This window comes from Patiria miniata, unplaced genomic scaffold (genome assembly GCF_015706575.1).
Source record: "Patiria miniata isolate m_02_andy unplaced genomic scaffold, ASM1570657v1 HiC_scaffold_3, whole genome shotgun sequence".
NCBI classification, from domain to species: Eukaryota; Metazoa; Echinodermata; class Asteroidea; order Valvatida; family Asterinidae; genus Patiria; species Patiria miniata.
Window position 1 is genome coordinate 20,647,770 of NW_024037069.1, and position 17,423 is coordinate 20,665,192.

The following is a 17,423-nucleotide window of genomic DNA, read 5'->3' on the forward strand; positions in this document are numbered from 1 at the left end:
GCGACAGAACAGTTAAGCATAATTATTTTTTCCCTTTTGGTATCGACGCGTGTGTGTATAACTGTAAATTTACCAAACTATGTACATGTATTTATATTTTATACCCTGTTTACTTTAGTATGCATAAAAATAACATATTGTTACATTTCATTTTTGTAAGTACATTTAATGTGTTTCAATACCCAATTTCAAAGACCTAGCCATTTTCCAGGACCAAGTTGAAATTACAATGTGTGCTACATTTTTTAGAAGTGTGTGGAAGGGATTTTGCTAATTTTTACTGAAGACAACTGTCCCATTTGTGAAAAAGTTATTGGGTTTTTTTTACATGTACATGTACCTACCAATACAGGTACATATATTTCAAGTTTTTTGTGTAGGCCTACCTCTATGCAAATGTTCAGATTAACCTGTTATATCGATTTTGTATGACTTACAAATAAAGTGGCTTTTGTTTTATACTGTTCGAATCAGTCTTATGCAATGAACTGTTGATATGAAATGGTCCCCTGTCCCCCGTCCCCATTTTTGGCACAATCGAAATGAATTTAATACACCTATTGGGTTTTTTTTCTCCAAATGGTGTTACAGCTCAAAAGATTTTGTTCGTCCGCCACCCTTGGCACATGAAATTTAGGGATCGGGAAGGGGTGTCACACGCGCGTCTGAACAGCGCCATCTAGCGTCAAATTGGGATCCCACTCCCAATCCCCGACACTTTTCAAATTTCCAAAATTGCTTGGTCCCCCGGCGCTGGCCCCAAATCGTTACTGCTGCTTTTTTTTAGAACGATGGTGACTGCTGTCTGAAATTTAGCGTCTGAAACATTACACGGTGCTAGCTGTAAATCCTTATCTGAGATAGGGAGGGGGTGGCCTCGACACCACGTGACAATACATGTATTTAATGAGGGATTGCTGTTCATGATACAAACGTGCTTGTTGCGCGCTTACGTCATGGGTTTTGAACAACCGGTGCTTTATGTACTGTTGCTCTCCGTTTTTCAAAACAGATTAATTAGTTTGGACCGTTGGAAAGTAACAAGATCATCTCAAAATCGGTAGTTTTTTCTCACCACAAAAATCTGGCGAGGGAGGGGCACCATGGTCCACCCCGGTCAAAAAGTGGAGGGTGTGGATATCCTCCCCACCCCCAGGGGATTTACGCCCACACTGGTCAGCAACGCGCGAAGAATCTGAATTGTTTACTATAGTTTGGCCTATTCACATCAAAAAGTCGAGGTATAGTAAATCGTTATTAGAAATAAAATAATCAAACCACCTGGATTGTTCTAAATAAACCACCTTGATTTTTCAATGTACATGTACACGTACAAGTAACTTATTAAATACATTTTTTGGGGGGTCCTAACAGACTCGAGTTAGAGGGCAATGGTTTTGTACGTGGCAAGAGGGGGGGGGGGAATCCAGGCATGCAACTTTTCCTCGGATCAGCTGATTTCCTCTTTTTTCACTTCCAATGTGTGCCATTGATAATAGAAACACACTGTACAAAGTCTTGGAAAGATAATAATTCCCTTTTTTTTTGTGATTTCCCAGTTGCATGCCTGGGAATCGCCGTCCCCCATTCACCATTGCCCCTCGACCCCACTTGTACTTAAGTGAGAACCCTTGCTACGCCGCTGTTGGCACAAGCATAGGCATGAATAAACCTTTTTAACATTCATTGCCATGGGCGTCGCGAAGGGGGGGGGGGTGCAAGGGGGGCGCTTGCCTCCCCTGGAAAAGCCCCCCCCCCCCAAAAAAAAAAAAGAGAAAGAGAGAGAGAGAGAGAAAAAGATTAAAAGAAGCGCGAAGTCATATTACAATTGTATAATGTACTTCAAATTTAATGGGTTGGGGGATGTCCCCGCCCCCCTCTAAAAATGATAAATGTATGTTGGAAAATACAGGAATTTTTGGGAAAATAATGTTTTGCCCCCCCGCTAGAAAAAACCTGGCGACGCCCATGTTCATTGTTACTTAATTGAAATATAGAATAGCCTCTGAGATACTTCTACGCGCCAGGTTTATTCTCCCAAGACTAAGTGCGTGGAGGGAAAGACAAAAGATGAGACATTTAGTTTATTTCGTTCATCGCCCATTTGACAACCGGCGAGCGTGCATAGTGAAGTGCGACCTCTTGTGGTCAGATTGCAGTTACATAAAATACAGAGGGCGCTATGCCGTATTAATGTGATAAATCTGGATTGTGCTCCCGCTGTATTTTCACAGACCTTGGACCGACTTGCCGACACCAATTACACCATTCCTGTAAAAGAGATTACTATATGGGGTCTATAAATTATTTCTTGCTATCACTACTTTTACTGGAATATGGGGTTCACAATAGAGACAGCAAATGGTGTTTTATCCAACTTGGTCCAAGTTAGAACGGCCTGCTTCCCAAGTTCCGTAAAGTACTGTAAAAGGCCTTTGTTTTCACTATTATTAAAAACAATACCTCTTCGACGGAAGTCCCTGCATGGGAATCACGAATAGATAATGTATAGATGGTGTTTGCAACCCTGTAAAGCAAAGAAATGTTATTCGGGATGGAAATGGTACGTATATACGGTGCACCGTTCGTGAGTATGCTCTCCCGTGCTCCCTCCCCTCCACCCGTCTTCCAATTACTGGGCCAAAAATTAGCTTAAATACCCATTGAGTGCCCCCCCCCCCTTAGTATCCCCTACAAACGGGACCCTGTTGCTTTGGTGCTAAAAGATCCTCCTGAATTGTCGGATCGCAACTAATTCGAAATATAATTAGACCAGTGAGCGGATTTTTCTACAGATGTTTCAATAAGTGAATAGCTGGGGTCGGTTGCAACTCAAAAACAGCTATGATGAACAGCGAAGCGGACCGCGCGTACGGGACCCGAAGTTCAACAGCAGGTTGAAGAGAACCAGTCAAAAAAAACATTTCATGGCAATATTGGTTGGAGCGAGTTATTGTTTTAGCAGTATCGTTTCCAAAATTGAGGCACGCGGGGTAAAGGTCGACACTTGACGAAGGGAGAGCTAGAGGGCGAAATGAAAAGACTGAAGACCGATATCACTTGATTGCCTGAACACTTGAGACACCCATCGTCGTGATTAATTCCTTGCCCTTGTTGGTCAACACTTTATTCATTACCGATCACTCCAGACCAACAAGTGCCATTTTCCTCCCACGACCGTGAGCGGGCGGCTCCTGCTCCGGTCGGCCCGGAGAACTATAATTGAAGCGCCTGTGTACTAGTCGCAGAACTGGTCTGGTTGAGTGGGGAGTTGGACTGGGGCTGGTGGAAAATACACATACGGAAATCAGGCTGGAGGGCCAGGGAGGAGGAAGTACCCCAAGGAGAATGGGATGTATGCCAGAGAGTCCAGGGCCCAAGTGGAGCCGGTGATAGCGGCGCGGCTAACAAAAGGCACGGCTGCCCCGGTGCTCGGCACGGGCAATCAAGGCCTAGAGTGGCCGCGAAGCAATTAATCGTTCCACGGTAAATTGATCGCCGGAGTCTCATCAAGAGGGGCGGGAGGGGACAAGGGGGAGAGAGCGTTTGATCATTTCGCCAACACTCACCGGCGTTTTCAACGACCGGGAAAACAAACAGAATGGGAATCATGAATTGAAGGGAACAAAGGTGATGTGGACTTTTTCCTCCTGAAAGTGGGGAAACAGGTGAACTGAACACAGGCTATGGCAGAGCTGAATTCAGAGCTAGTAATATTAATGCCATCATGCTATGTCAATGCTTAAAGTAATAGTGACCCTCTACTGGTGTTCCTGTATAACCAAAATATGCACTCAAAAACTGACATGGCCAAACTGGATTGTTCGTTTATTTCGCAGCGCTGAGGTGGCATGGTAAGCACTAGGCACAATTTCTGACCCATCTGGCAACCACTCAGTGCTGCCGAGCGGCTGCGAACTCTCAGCCCGTCAGACGCTTCACAGTCCCCGTACACCCCTCGACTCGTACCCGGTAAATTGAAACCAGGGTCCAATGCCCCAGAAATCTGGATGCTGGTCCCGCTATACTTTCACTGCACTTAGCTAGCCGGGTATGTCGGTACCGGTTTGCGGTTATTAATGACAAAATGTGAGTTTTTCTTTGGTTTCTTCCCGTTCGTGTGCTTGTTTCGTGAAACGGAAACCGTCTGTGGATGGACAATTTATTTTTTTTCAGTTGCCACCAGTGAAATGAAGGGGGGGGGGGGAATCAACTACCGATGAGTGTTGTATCCTAATGATAACAGACCAGAATTTCAACAGTATAATGTTTTACAGTTGCCACAAGAATGACGTTAATGGTTTTCAGATACGAATGCCCCGACCTATATCGGCGAACTTTTGCCCATTTTCCTCACACACTTCTGAGTTAGCCCCTTCTAAATGTTGGTCTCCGAGACAGATACAAGAGACAAAGGCAACATTCCACGTCAATCTAAGAACTGATAAAAAGTCTCCATGAGCCTCGTGGATTCTCTAGCTCTTGCAAATTATCTTTGTTTTTTTCCACACAATTTTCATCATAATATTGCCTTTCGGGCTGGGGTCATTGTTGTTAACCATTATAACCAGGAACATGGTTTTTTGCGCCCTTGGACAAGACACTTGCCTCTCTCCACCCAGGAGTATGAATGGGTACCTGTGAGGGTATATAGGGCCAAAATGTGTGCGCTGATATCGACTGCCGCGTGGTGTCGTGGCCTGATAAACGGGGGAACGATTGTAAAGCACTTTGAGATTGTCGATACGATGGAAAGCGCTATATAATTATAAGCATTATAAGTTATTTTATTCTATTTATTAATTTAATTAATACCTATCTGGCAAGCTATGCCTTTTGCATAACTTGAATAGTTGTTTAAATTTGGGGTTTTTTTAAGGCTGGGGTGAGTCTTTTGGACGTGTCCGTTTGTTGGTTGGTTGTTTCAATGTACATGCTTGTGTGTGTGTTTGTGTACACGTTTAAGTGTCCAATGTTTAATAATTACTCCCTGATGCTGTAACAAGTGCCTCTGTCGTGTACATAATTGTGCGCGTGTGCGGAAATTAATGGCGCACAGAAATCAATGAGTGGCAATGGTTTCCCGCGTTTTCCTACTTGTTACCGTCGTGTGTCCGTCACACGCAATATCAACAGGCGACACAACTGGGCACTTTCTCACGCTTTTTTTCTACTTAAATTGTTTGATTATTGGTTGTCGATATTTAGGACCTGTTATATGGTTCTGTAAAATGGCTGTATATCGACGCGGCTGTGTCTTTTAACAAGGTTGTGTATGCAGCGAATAGGGCGTTCAGAAAACAGTTAAAAAAAGAGTGCGCCGAAATAGTCACATATATTTTTTGACCAAAACCTACTGAAGTATAGGCCTAGTTATAAGCCAAATGTTTCTCATAATTTTTAGATTTTTTACCAGTATAAGAGGCGCATGATTTGCTCTTCATTTTTATATCTGTCCGTGTTTGACATCTTAACATTTTACAGGTACGCGTAATTTGTGGGTGAAAGAGTTGACTGCTTCCATTGACTTCGATTGTATGTAAGAATATTTTAAATGCCAATTTAATATAGTGTGCTCGAAAAAACAAACGGACTAATTCCATGCCCCCTCCCCCCCCCAAAAAAAAACCCCACCCCACCCACCCCCACCCGATTGCCCAACGAGTGGAAATAGCAAGACAAAAGGCCTAGGCCTACATGCTAAAGTTGAACTCCATTCATATTGCGTCACCATATCTCACCGTATTCTGTCTCTTATCAGCTGCCATACCACCCCCAGCTAAAAGGTACCGCCCACAATGTGGAAACCTTAACTGATCATCGATTAGTAAGTATAAATAGCACTGTTGAAAAAAATGGCTTTCCCTTTCAAACCGTGAGAGGGCGCTGTTTGCCGAAGGGAGCGAGACAGTACCTGTAACACTAACAATCATTAGAGGAGCATTTCAGGTTGTGTCGGCCTATATGTCGATTAGAATTACACAAACACCTACAAGTTGACAATTAAATACTCTGATAAAGCCACCCTCAGGTTGGCCTGTAAACAGTATGGTTGGGTTTATGTAAAGTACGAGGGCCTGAAGAGCAACCCCCCCCCCCAAGAAACACACACACGCATGTTTGTTTTACTTACTCTATGTGGACATTCCTTTGTTTTCATGTAGTTAAGAAAACTCGGTACAACAAAAATAACTTTACTTAAACTGTGAAAACTCTTTCAGCCCCCCATTTTTTTTTGATATTTTTTTTTTTTTGGATTTCCTTGAATGTTTATCTTACATTCTGCGACGGATAACCCTAACCTGAAAATGCCTCTTAAAAAACATGTTTTCCAGAGAGGGCGAAACGTTATGTGGACACGGCTTAGTCCACATAACGTCAACACAACCTGCATTATGTGGACATCTTTTGTTCACATGTCCACATAGTGACTGTAATACAAACTCACATGGTGTAAATCGAGGATTTTCATTTGTTCCTCTCTCCCTTTCCTATGTTTGTACTTTTTCGCAACAGCTCTCATTGGTTTTGTACACGTTTTCTAATCGAGGTCGTCCTCGATTTGGTTCCTGTCCTCGATTCACCGATGATGTTGAACGTGTGTGTGTCCTCGATTTTACACCATAAACAAACGCACGTCAATCGTGTGAAAGTTCAGATCGTGTCGACCAAAGGTACTTTCCACAAATAACCGCTGGAGACAGTTTTTCAGAGACGGTTGTACTTGTTACATACTGAACGTATTTTTTTCTTGCGCCCTTTGGTGCAATCAATTCCATTTATCCTAATCGACAATAATTTTTTCTTTCCTTCTTTTCAAAGGCGTAAAATTAATTAACCCACGCACGAAAAAAAGGCATTATCGGCAATAAAATCACCTATTTAAAATCGTTAATTGCGTCAATTATTGTTTCGAGATAACGACTATTAGGAACTCCTTTCCAGACCATGTGGTGTTAATTAGGGTTGGTTGCCACGCTTTGTGCTCGTGAAATTTCAAAGTTATCTCCACCGTGCCATGGCCGCACTGTCAAACTCGAACCCTTTATCTTAATTGCACCATTTCAGCCGAGTCACCGAACGAATAGGTCTCGAAAGTATGGAAAAGTATAAATGTGGCAGGCGGCGCGGGAGTTGGCATGTCCTCCGCGCGCTGCAGGCGAGTTGGTTTGTTCTTCTTCTCTTGCTGCCTTTCTACGACCATCAACATGAAGTTACTGCTGTGCTTCGCCGCCATTGTTGCGATGGCTGCTGCCTCGTGTAAGTTTTGGATAATCTGCATGCATATTACCTTCTTGATCTGCAAAAAAACAAACCATTTATACCAAAGATGTATCCCATGAACATTTATAAATAACAACGCAAAGAGTGGCACATAGCGGACTGATGTCATTTTCTTTTAGATTATTTGTAATCGTTTTGAGCCGTGGCTCGTGCACTAAACCATGACGTTAATAAATTGAAAAAGAAACCTTATAAAATACATGTCTTTGGATATATGCCTCCAATTCAAACAGTAGTGTGCTGATGTTACGGTAAGAATTTAGAATTGATTTCTCCACTTTTCGCAGCCGTTCAGCAAAGAAGTCTTATCCAGTTCAACGACATGATCACCTGTGCCACTGAGGAATGGTTCCTTTCTGCCATCTTCATGTACAACGGCTATGGGTGCTACTGTGGATTCGGTGGTGAGGGCGACCCCGTGGACCCCACCGACCAGTAAGTTACAAAGCAACCAACAGACAAGCAATCAACCAACTAACAAACCACGCAAGCAACCAATACACAATCAGCAGACGACCGACCCGACCAACCAATCGTCGAGACTAATCAACCATCTCTCAAAGACCAACTAATGGACCAGAGTAAGCCACCAACCAACAAAATAGAAAAACCAACCCAATTGACTAACTATCCAACTTATTGACCATCCAACTATGACCAACCATGTACCAAAGTACAAATCGAGCAACCAACAACAAACAATAAAAAAAAAAAAAATACAGAAAACATATGCCCTGAACAAACAAAACATGTTCAAATTACTGAACACTTAGTCGAATGGTTTGGTCGGTCGATTGATAAACCAATCAGGTTGTCAGTCAGTTTATCAGTTCGTCACTCTGTCGGTCTTTTTGTCACCCGGTCGGTCTTTTTAGTTAGTTGGTCAATCTATCCAGGATTTATTTTCTGATTGGGTGACTCAGCTCACAAATCTATTGAAGGAATAATGATTGTCAAACTTAAAGTTAATCTGTTGACTAGAACGACGTACCAAACCGATCACCCATTAGGTAGTTTAAGAGTTTATAATAATCAGTTATCAGTAATTTAGCAATCAACAAGCAGTTAGCTAATCAACAGATAGTAAAACTCACCTTCTGTCCTACTAACCTTCTCCTACAACTAACGGATTGTACCGGTGTCATGTGAAATTTGGACTTCTATGAAGTCTGGTCTCTTTTACCTTGCGTGAATTGTAACCCTCAAAGGTGACCTGTAACTGTGCTAATTATCTTAGACTGGTTCCCAGTCCCTCCATCGTCGATTCTGACTTCAACTATGTTATGGGAGCGTATACAGTTTACAAAATAAATGTCTTCATTTAGGCCTGCGCAATACAACCAAGGAGTCTGTATTTCACTGAGTCCAAATTTTGCACTACACCTGTCATGTGACTTGTCTCAATCTCCATCTCACAGGTGCTGTAAGGAGCACGACGCTTGCTACGATGCGGCCAATGATAACGGCTGTTGGGGAATCCAAAAGTACACGATTGAGTACAAGTACAAGGCGAAGAGATCCACATGGGGCGACCCGAGCAGCTGTGAAATCTCCTGCAGTAAGTAGTGGAACCAGGGCGCCCTCTAGTGATAAAGGATAGCTGCTCCTCTATGTTGTTTAAATATTAGGCCCCCCAAAAAGTCTCCGGTTTCTGGTATGCGCGCGCGTCGCCGTAGCTATGCGCTTCGGCAAAATGAAAAAGTTTTTTTTTTCAATGAAAGATGATGTCTCAAAACCGCCAAACTCACTGGTTCGACTGGAATCCTGCTGCTGCACAATTTTAACGTGTTTTTAGATTGTGTTATGGTCGAGTATTAGCTTTATGTGGCCTCTCTGGACTCCCATATATTTGCACTAAGTTTAGTCGGGCACCATTTGCAGTCATCAGCCGACATTTGAAGCAAAAAAATCAGATAAAAAAAAAAAGCCTCGTCGCCGCACCACTTTTTGGGCAAGCTCCATACCAGAAACCGGAGACTTTTTTGGGGGGCCTTAGTTTAAAATAGAGCAAATGTGCCTTTATACCTTTTAGCATCGTTTTCGCATTTACCCTGCTAAAAGGAATAAGTACACGAGACGTAAGTGTTAATTCGCATACTGGGTCCCGAGCTTATATTATAGACCTATAATTTGGAGCAAATTTGAGAACTGTAGTTCAGAAGATATCGCCCAAGAAGAGAATGCACTCTACTCGACGATAGTCGGACCTAATAGTTTGGTCGACCGTATAGTTTACCCGGGACCAGGCTAATGGCGTTGGTTCCATCGCTGATTACCATAGCTTTTCGAAATGAATACACATCAGGGAACCAGGACAACGAAGTTTCATGATGACGTTAACCAATGTCCTACTGGAGTTTTGCACTTGAAATAAAATATTTTAACATAATTCTTTCTCTTTCTTTCACATTTGACATTTTCAGCGAAAGCCGATGATTATTTCTTCTGGGAATTCGATGAGGACTGCAAATCCTACATGTGCGAATGCGACAAACAGGGGGCTCTGTGCTTCGCTCGCGAAGCTGGTACCGTCGACGATAAATACCAAGGATGGTCGCAATCCAACTGCAAATAAATTCGAAAATCACAATTAAGAATGTCTTAAGTTATTTGGTAAACAAAATAATCTTTTCACTATTATTATAATCGGAAAGGTGATTATTAAAAAGTTACAGTTACTAAACTTAGACAGTGGCAACGCCCTCTTTCGATGACCGTGAACACGGTACGGATATTCAAATCAGAAAGTAATAGTTTCCGCCTGGGGCGCCCTCATCGGCCTACCGGTTGGGCGTAAGGAACATCCAATTGAACACAGTGTCATATCACTTGATGTGACGTCGTTGCATCCCCATCTGTGATTGATTGAAAGTTTCATCAGTCGGCTTTTTAACTCTTAATGTGTCATTAATGAATATTAATAATACTTTTCACAATAATTTTTTTCCCAGTTTGCCCAAAATTCAATAAAATTCATTTGAAAGATTAACAAAATGTTGGTGTCAAAAGTCACGAGATCTTGGTGCTTATTTAAATTCGAAGTCACACCCTTACTTCTTTCTCAGTAAGTAATTTTTTTCAGACTTGTTTGGTGTAAGCTTGGACCTTCGTTACTTTTTAAATTCTTTTTTGTTTTTGTGCGATGCACCATACGCCATTTGTCAATCGAACATCATGAGATTGTGGTCTCGTTTCTGACTTTTACGCTCCGATGAGGACAAGTATATCTGGACAAATATATACAATGCTTACCATCCCCAAAATTTAAAAGTACAAAAACAAACATATTTGCACAAATTTTAGAGTTTTACTTCAGTGAAATAGTGGTTAGGATTTGCAACTTGTGATCAGAGGGTCAGGGCTTGGAATCCAGCTGCTGGCCATAATTATGCGTGTCCTTGGGCAAGCCACGTCACCCTACTTGCCTCAATCGCTCCACCTAGGAGTACAAATGGGGACCAGCGTTAGTTTGGGAGTAACCTGTGATGGACTAGCATCCCATCCGGGGGGGGGGGGGGATTGAAATATCCTCGATCGTTTCATGCCTAGGAAACCGGAGATAAACGCCGGCCTGATGAGCTATATTGGCTCGTGACAGACTTGATTACTACTACTACTTCAGTGATCAGTACTTAAGCTCCTAGAAGTAAATTAACTATTTTACAAATTAGGAGGGAGCCAGAACAAAATTTGAAACGGTGGAAATGGTGATAGTCCTTTACCGTTCGTTTGTCAAATTCAGTGACTTAGTTTCTCGAGACTTCCTTTTATTGCATCGACTATTTTGTTCTGTGTCCTGCTGTGCTTATTTAAAAGCGAGTGGAGCTAATGTTGCCACGTGCAGCCTTAATTAAATATTGACAAAGTTTAGCAGACCTGGACCACTGTGTATGAATTATTACGATTGTAATAAAATAATTATCCTGACCATACCAGCGATGTTTTATATTTTTGACTTCCTTATTTGAAGATGTACTGTCCGGGCTACTTCGAGTTGTACCCAGAAAAAAATTACATCTAGTTTAGAAGTTTGTAACATCAAATAGAATCTTTTCATCCACATATGCCTATACTTATTGGCATTTACCTATAATTATCTGCATTGTTATATTCTAAATATTGCTATGAAAAAGGTATCTTGGAATTATCTCGGAAAATAACTTTTGTTTCTTAAACAACAACAATCAAAATTGATACACCAATGAAAAAGAGCATGTTTGTCCACTCATCTGAAAAAAATACTGCAATTGATCCATGCTATGAGAAGTTATGCCTGTTTGACTAAAAGAACCTATTTTTATAGCTGTTTATGGAAATGCCATTGGAAGCTATTGAGCTGAGTAAGAATGACAACAGATAACGCACAGCCATTCAAATGAGATTTTAAACATTGAGTCGCAGGCGCAGTTCTAGAGCCTACACTTTTGGGGGGGGGGGGGGCTAGCAGGGGGTGGATCCAGACATTTTTGCAGGGAGGCGTTCTGAAATGTAGACCGTTTTTCCGGACACGGCCGACTCTTGGAAGCCGCGGACTCTTGGGAGCATTCATTTTCGAGCTTTAAAATCACGCTTTATAGATAAAGTAGTTAACAAACTGGCTAAACGCCATTATACCTACTAAAAATTCTTTTTAAAAACGGGTTTTCTAGCTACATCCTAAGGACACGATAGAACGTGCACATAATTCATCATCTTTTTACAACTATTCTGTCACTAATTAATGTAAACAGCTGTTTTCAAAGCGATAAGATCACAATCAAAAGTGAACGAATTCTAGCGGACATGTTTTGAAAAACAAACAAAGTAATATTCAATGAAACTAAGATAAACATCTTCCAGCATTATTGTTAATAATCAGACACAATGAACTGACAAAAACGTGTACGAACACGATAAGTGATTAAACCTAAAGGGAGGCAGGGAATAAATAAAAAAAAGTTTCCAAGAAGACGACAAAACGTTGCCTACTACCGACAGCCCCCAGCACTATGATCTTTGCCTACTACTATGCATGATGGCGACGCTGCACTTTCAGGTACCCGGAATTAGGCCGGGTCACGTCAACCTCGTTTCCATGGGTACGATCTTGCTGCGCCATGTTGTTTCCATGTTGTTTCCCATCATGCCTTTCGCGATCTTAGTGGAGGAACGCGCACGCGCCAATGGAGTCGAGGCTGGGGTCACGTGAGTCAGTGAGAGAGCCCTATGATTACATTTAAATTGCATATTCCATTATATTTATGGAAAAAAACAAATTAAATCCATTCAATCAAGCATGAGCAGCGCAATTGAACGTTCTTTCAATGCCAGACATTTTGTCTTCGTTCTTATCAATGTCAGTCATCCGGCGCACGCTCGCGATAAAACTCTCTGTTTTTATCGAACGAAGCTGATAGCTCCTTATTCAACAAAAAACCCTCACAAAACCTAGAAACTCTATAAATTCCACGGTGCTCTCTGCTTCGGCATATCCAGTTTTTTCCCCCACGTCAAACCAGACATTAAAAGCTCTCCCAAGATGAAATTCCTGTTGTACTTCGCTGCTGTGATCGCCGTCGCATCCTGCTTCGGGAAGCTGAAGCAAAAACACAACGGGTTACTGGGTAAAATTCACTCTCTAAAGTCTACAAATACTCGAGTTAAATTCGACTAGAAACCAGTCAAAGTTGAACCCAGCTGACCCAAGCTGTATTAATTCTAGCCCTTTGCCGGAGTGGCTTTTATAGCCTTGCTCGGGGCGATTTTCCAATTTAAAAAAATTAAAAAGCTGGGTGCGCGTTTGACTTGTTTTCTAATCAAATCTAACTAGGTGGCTCGTTTTTGTTTGTCCAAACAAGAAAACAAAACATCGGCCGCGAGAGACAAAGAAATCTTTGACTTCCTTTCTATGTAACGATGGCAGTCTGGACTGTTTGGTCCATTAAAAGCTCCATCATGATGAAATTCTTGCTGTAGTTGGCCACCGTTGTCATCTTCGTGGAATCCTGTCAAAAGCTATGTAACACAATGCATGTTAGTCCAAAGCTACGCAACACTATGCATGGCATGTAACGTTGCCAGAGTTGCCGCCAAAAGGCGCAAGTTGTAACTGATTTTACTTGAGACCGTTCTTTACTCATTTTCTTTTTAAAACCAATACAAAAAAATGAAAAACAACTTTAGTGCGGAAGCGTATCAATTAAAGTTATTATCGATAAAAGTATCCTCTTTTTTTAATCATTTTGTGGCCGGAATCGATACCCTCTTATTCGGTTTTGTCTGATTCGTTATAGATTCTTAATATTGTGTTGTTCTTGTTGCCAAACAGCCCAAGCGCCCCGTAGTGTGTTTCAGTTCAACGAAATGATCGTATGTGCCACCGAGGAATCGTACTTCTCGTCGGTCCTGATATACAACGGCTACGGCTGCTACTGCGGATTGGGCGGGGACGGCGTACCGGTGGACCCCACTGATCAGTGAGTGATAAACAGGATTAGCTACCCGTTAACTATAACGGCTTTATCAACAAACCACCGACCGATCGACTGACCGACCGACCGACCAACCGACAAACATCGATTGGTCAATCCTTGTAACTGCCAACTACCTATTCTTCTTGTCTGCCCGCCAAACCACCTGCCTATAACCTACCTGCTCACAACTTACCAATCGATAAGATTTACCGACCAACCAAACGGACAATCTACCGACCGACCGAGGTTAATCGACGATCGAACAACTAGTCGTGCGCCCAACCAAGGCCAACCAGCTGACTGACCGGCCGACAGACCGACGGACTGACTGACCGACCCACTCCCCAATCAACCCATCAAACTAACGACGTGAAAGGCTAAACCAACAAACTAACCCACCAACCAACTTAAGTTACTTAACCCATCATGACTTCAAGCCAGCCGAGCAGCAGAGGTGAAAGGCTCTCGTTTACTGTAGGCTTATGGGCCTATCAATCGTTTCCCCCAACCCTCCCCCGGGCTGCCCCACCCAAGACGTGAGGATTGTCACTTTTGAAGTGACAAAATACCCACACCTCGGGCAAAATTTAAGTGACAATCCCTGACCATGCCCGCCTTTCGTACGCCAATGTTAACAATGTAATTCGAGTGACCAAAATCCCCACCCTGGGGCATGAAAAGCGTGACCAAATCCCGACATCGGACCTGGGGCAGCGCGGGGGGGGGGGGACATTTGATAGGCTCATTACTGACTGTATCATTATTATTATTATTTTTTAATCGCATCCATTAGGCCTATGCGTCCAAGGTCATTGAAATAAAAACCCCAGCATTATTCCACACAAAAAGTAATATATTCAGAACAGCAGAACGTTGATAACTAATTTGAAAAAGCTATTTAAATTTACCCCCCCCCCCATAAAATTATGACTCCGTAAAAAGTTCCGTCACTTCAGTTTAAAAATATGCAAATTTAACATTAGTGTACTACTTCCATGTATGCACATGCAGGTGTTGTGAGGCGCATGATGCTTGCTACAAAGCAGCCAACGATAACGGCTGTGCACTGCTCGACAAGTATCTTGTCGACTACCACTTTGTCGCCAGTAGGACGGTGAAGGATGACCCAGATTCGTGCTCCATATCATGCAGTGAGTATTGCTTTGTAATTCTCTTAGCTTGTGTATGAGGTAAAAGCAATGTAGGCCTACTCTCCAGTGGTAACAGCCGCATACACGATTTCCCAGTACAAAATAGGTCATTTGATCAAGATTCATACAGTCATTGTGAAGGTTGTAGCGCACAAAAATGAGGCATTAATGAAGAATATCGTTGTCAATTTCCATCTTTTTACGACACTTTGTGATTTCAGGCAGTTTTGTTATGTATTAAACAGACTAAAGGAGCAATATATTATTATTAATTTTAGTACTGAGGCGTCAAAAACTTCATTGGAATTTAGGTATTTGATACAGCGCCCTTGGCGTTAATGATGCGACCCCTCTCTACCTTTTAAGATTTTTGTCATGGCCGATGATTTCTCTTAATGCTATTGGTTGATACTTTCACAACATCTCCACCCTCCCACCCCCACCCCACCCCCCCCCCCCACCCCCAAAAAAGGCGACGCTTATGGTCATGTTCAATGGTTGGGCGATGTCTGGATGTATTGGTGACATTCAAATTAACTGAAGGCCCTCCCTTTTTTAAGTAGGATCCTAAATTAAAAGGCTATTCTCCTTTTTACATCAACAGAGGCCGAAGATGAATATACGTTTTTGGACAAAATCAACGCGGACTGCAAGGCCTACATGTGCGAGTGCGACCGACAGGGGGCGCTTTGCTTCGGCCGCGAACGAGGCAGCCTGGACGATAAGTACGTCGGATGGTCACAGTCTAACTGCTAGCGGTGTCATCCATATTTTTGTCGCCATATTTCATGGCAACTCATGCACTCAAGTTTGAAAAAAATAACTCTGTATAACAAGCTTGATATTATTTTACCAAAATCAGTTTGACTGATGGCAATCTTTCGACCAACAAGTAATCAACACACTTATGATCTACTAAAAATACTGACAAAGTTGTAGGCATCAGATTTTTGATTTAGAAACTTCATCACCCAACAAGCAGGAATTCAAGATGGCACTTAAATCAATAGACTTTATTGAAATCTGGAAACGATACGTGCGACAATAAAATATTGAAAGTAAATGTGAACTTCGTTCTCGTGGTATCTGCCTTTTTTTAAAGACAATTCGTATGTCTATATGCTTGCGTCATTTACGCAAAGGACTTTTTGCTGGAGAAGTTTCCAAAACTCAGATATGTTTATTGTATAAAGTAAAACCCACAGGCAAAATATACGCATCCAGAGGACGAACAGGTTTCATTCGAGAAATTCCCATGATCCTTCATAAGTGTGGAAATGAGACATGCGCAGTCGAACACCTGCATCACGTGCAACGAGCTGTCCAATGAGGATCACTTAGAGCAATGTTCGACATCCAGGTTAAACACAGTCATGCGCAGTGGATTTGTGCAATCCCGTCCTTTACTTGCTTGTATTTTCCAAAATTGGATCTTGCATTGCATTGCTATTTCCTCAAACTTTATTTTCGGATCAAAAGGCAACAAAGTATTAGAAATGTTTATTTTTTTAAATTAAAGTATCTGGTATCATAAGTATTCAGGATGTTCTGTCTCTGGTCGTTCACTGAGTCTACTTTAAGTCTCTTGGGATATAAGGCATGTACAGAAATATTCAATGTTGCGGTGACAATAATCTATCCCACATTGCAAACAAATCGGGGGAAATACATCTCTCACAGGTGTTCAAGACAGACAACAAATTAAAACTCGATTGACCTTCTTTCACTTTCTGTTCAACTGTTAGAACTTTGGGTGTTTTCCCCTCCAAATATAATCATACCTAAAAGTACGTAGTCCTGAAGCCCATCGCTAATTTGAAAGATAATCCCTCCTCTCCATTGGAAAGATATCTGTTCTGTTCAGATCAAATACCTAACAGGTATCCAATGCCCCCCCCCCCCCTCAAAAACTTTGGGGAAAAATACCCCCTACCCCCAGAGACTAAGCCCATGGCTTTTGACATTATCTTATACGCTTAAGTGCGGCTGGCTGTGGATGAAGAAAGGGACGTTCCTCAACAGGTGGAACTCCATGCATTTTGTGCTATGTAATGTAAGTACAACCGAGCTTGAGGATGGGTTACATTCCTCCAAGGATTTTGCTGATTTGTGTATCATTTTGGGATTTTACCTGGGAAACCATTAGAACAGCAATGACCTGCAATATTTTTTTCCCCCGGAGGCCAGGGTTTGCATTCACCTTGCACTGTTTATTAATATAAATGATTTGCTTGCACTTCTATCAGTACAACACACGAATAGTGTCACAATTATTTTCCTGCTGTAATATTACGCTTTCTAATTACATAACCGCCTACTGACCAAATTAAAGTTCCACATCTAATTGTCAATTCGATATCCCCTTATGAATTTTGATTATTAAATGTTTTATACAAACGGGGAAAAAATGCATTTTGGCGCCCTTACCTTCTGAAAAGCTTTATTTTTGTTTTAAACACAAATCCCCCCACGAAGGCAGGAACCCGACGTCCAGGCCTACAAACACTGACTTATTGTTGGGTCGCAAATAATTCGA

General features: G+C 42.1%; 2 protein-coding genes across 2 annotated transcripts; both read left to right on the forward strand.

Annotated features, from left to right (window-relative positions):
• Nucleotides 1-7,584: 7,584 nt before the first annotated feature.
• On the forward strand, nt 7,585-10,202 carry LOC119737192 (phospholipase A2 AP-PLA2-I-like). The gene is made up of 3 exons (XM_038211368.1): nt 7,585-7,719; nt 8,703-8,842; nt 9,708-10,202. The coding sequence occupies exons 1-3, from the start codon at nt 7,607-7,609 to the stop codon at nt 9,857-9,859; spliced, it is 405 nt and encodes a 134-aa protein (XP_038067296.1). The 5' UTR covers nt 7,585-7,606; the 3' UTR covers nt 9,860-10,202.
• A 2,600-nt stretch (nt 10,203-12,802) lies between these two features.
• Nucleotides 12,803-16,017, forward strand: LOC119736549 (phospholipase A2 AP-PLA2-I-like). The gene is made up of 4 exons (XM_038210562.1): nt 12,803-12,887; nt 13,592-13,739; nt 14,748-14,887; nt 15,492-16,017. The coding sequence occupies exons 1-4, from the start codon at nt 12,803-12,805 to the stop codon at nt 15,641-15,643; spliced, it is 525 nt and encodes a 174-aa protein (XP_038066490.1). The 3' UTR covers nt 15,644-16,017.
• Nucleotides 16,018-17,423: the final 1,406 nt, after the last annotated feature.

Coding starts and splice junctions, on each gene's coding strand:
- LOC119737192 (XM_038211368.1), top strand. CDS start 7,607: ATGATCACCTGTGCCACTGAGGAATGGTTCCTTTCTGCCATCTTCATG. Junction 7,720..8,702: donor CCCGTGGACCCCACCGACCA/GTAAGTTACAAA, acceptor TCCATCTCACAG/GTGCTGTAAGGAGCACGACG. Junction 8,843..9,707: donor CAGCTGTGAAATCTCCTGCA/GTAAGTAGTGGA, acceptor TGACATTTTCAG/CGAAAGCCGATGATTATTTC.
- LOC119736549 (XM_038210562.1), top strand. CDS start 12,803: ATGAAATTCCTGTTGTACTTCGCTGCTGTGATCGCCGTCGCATCCTGC. Junction 12,888..13,591: donor AAAACACAACGGGTTACTGG/GTAAAATTCACT, acceptor GTTGCCAAACAG/CCCAAGCGCCCCGTAGTGTG. Junction 13,740..14,747: donor CCGGTGGACCCCACTGATCA/GTGAGTGATAAA, acceptor ATGCACATGCAG/GTGTTGTGAGGCGCATGATG.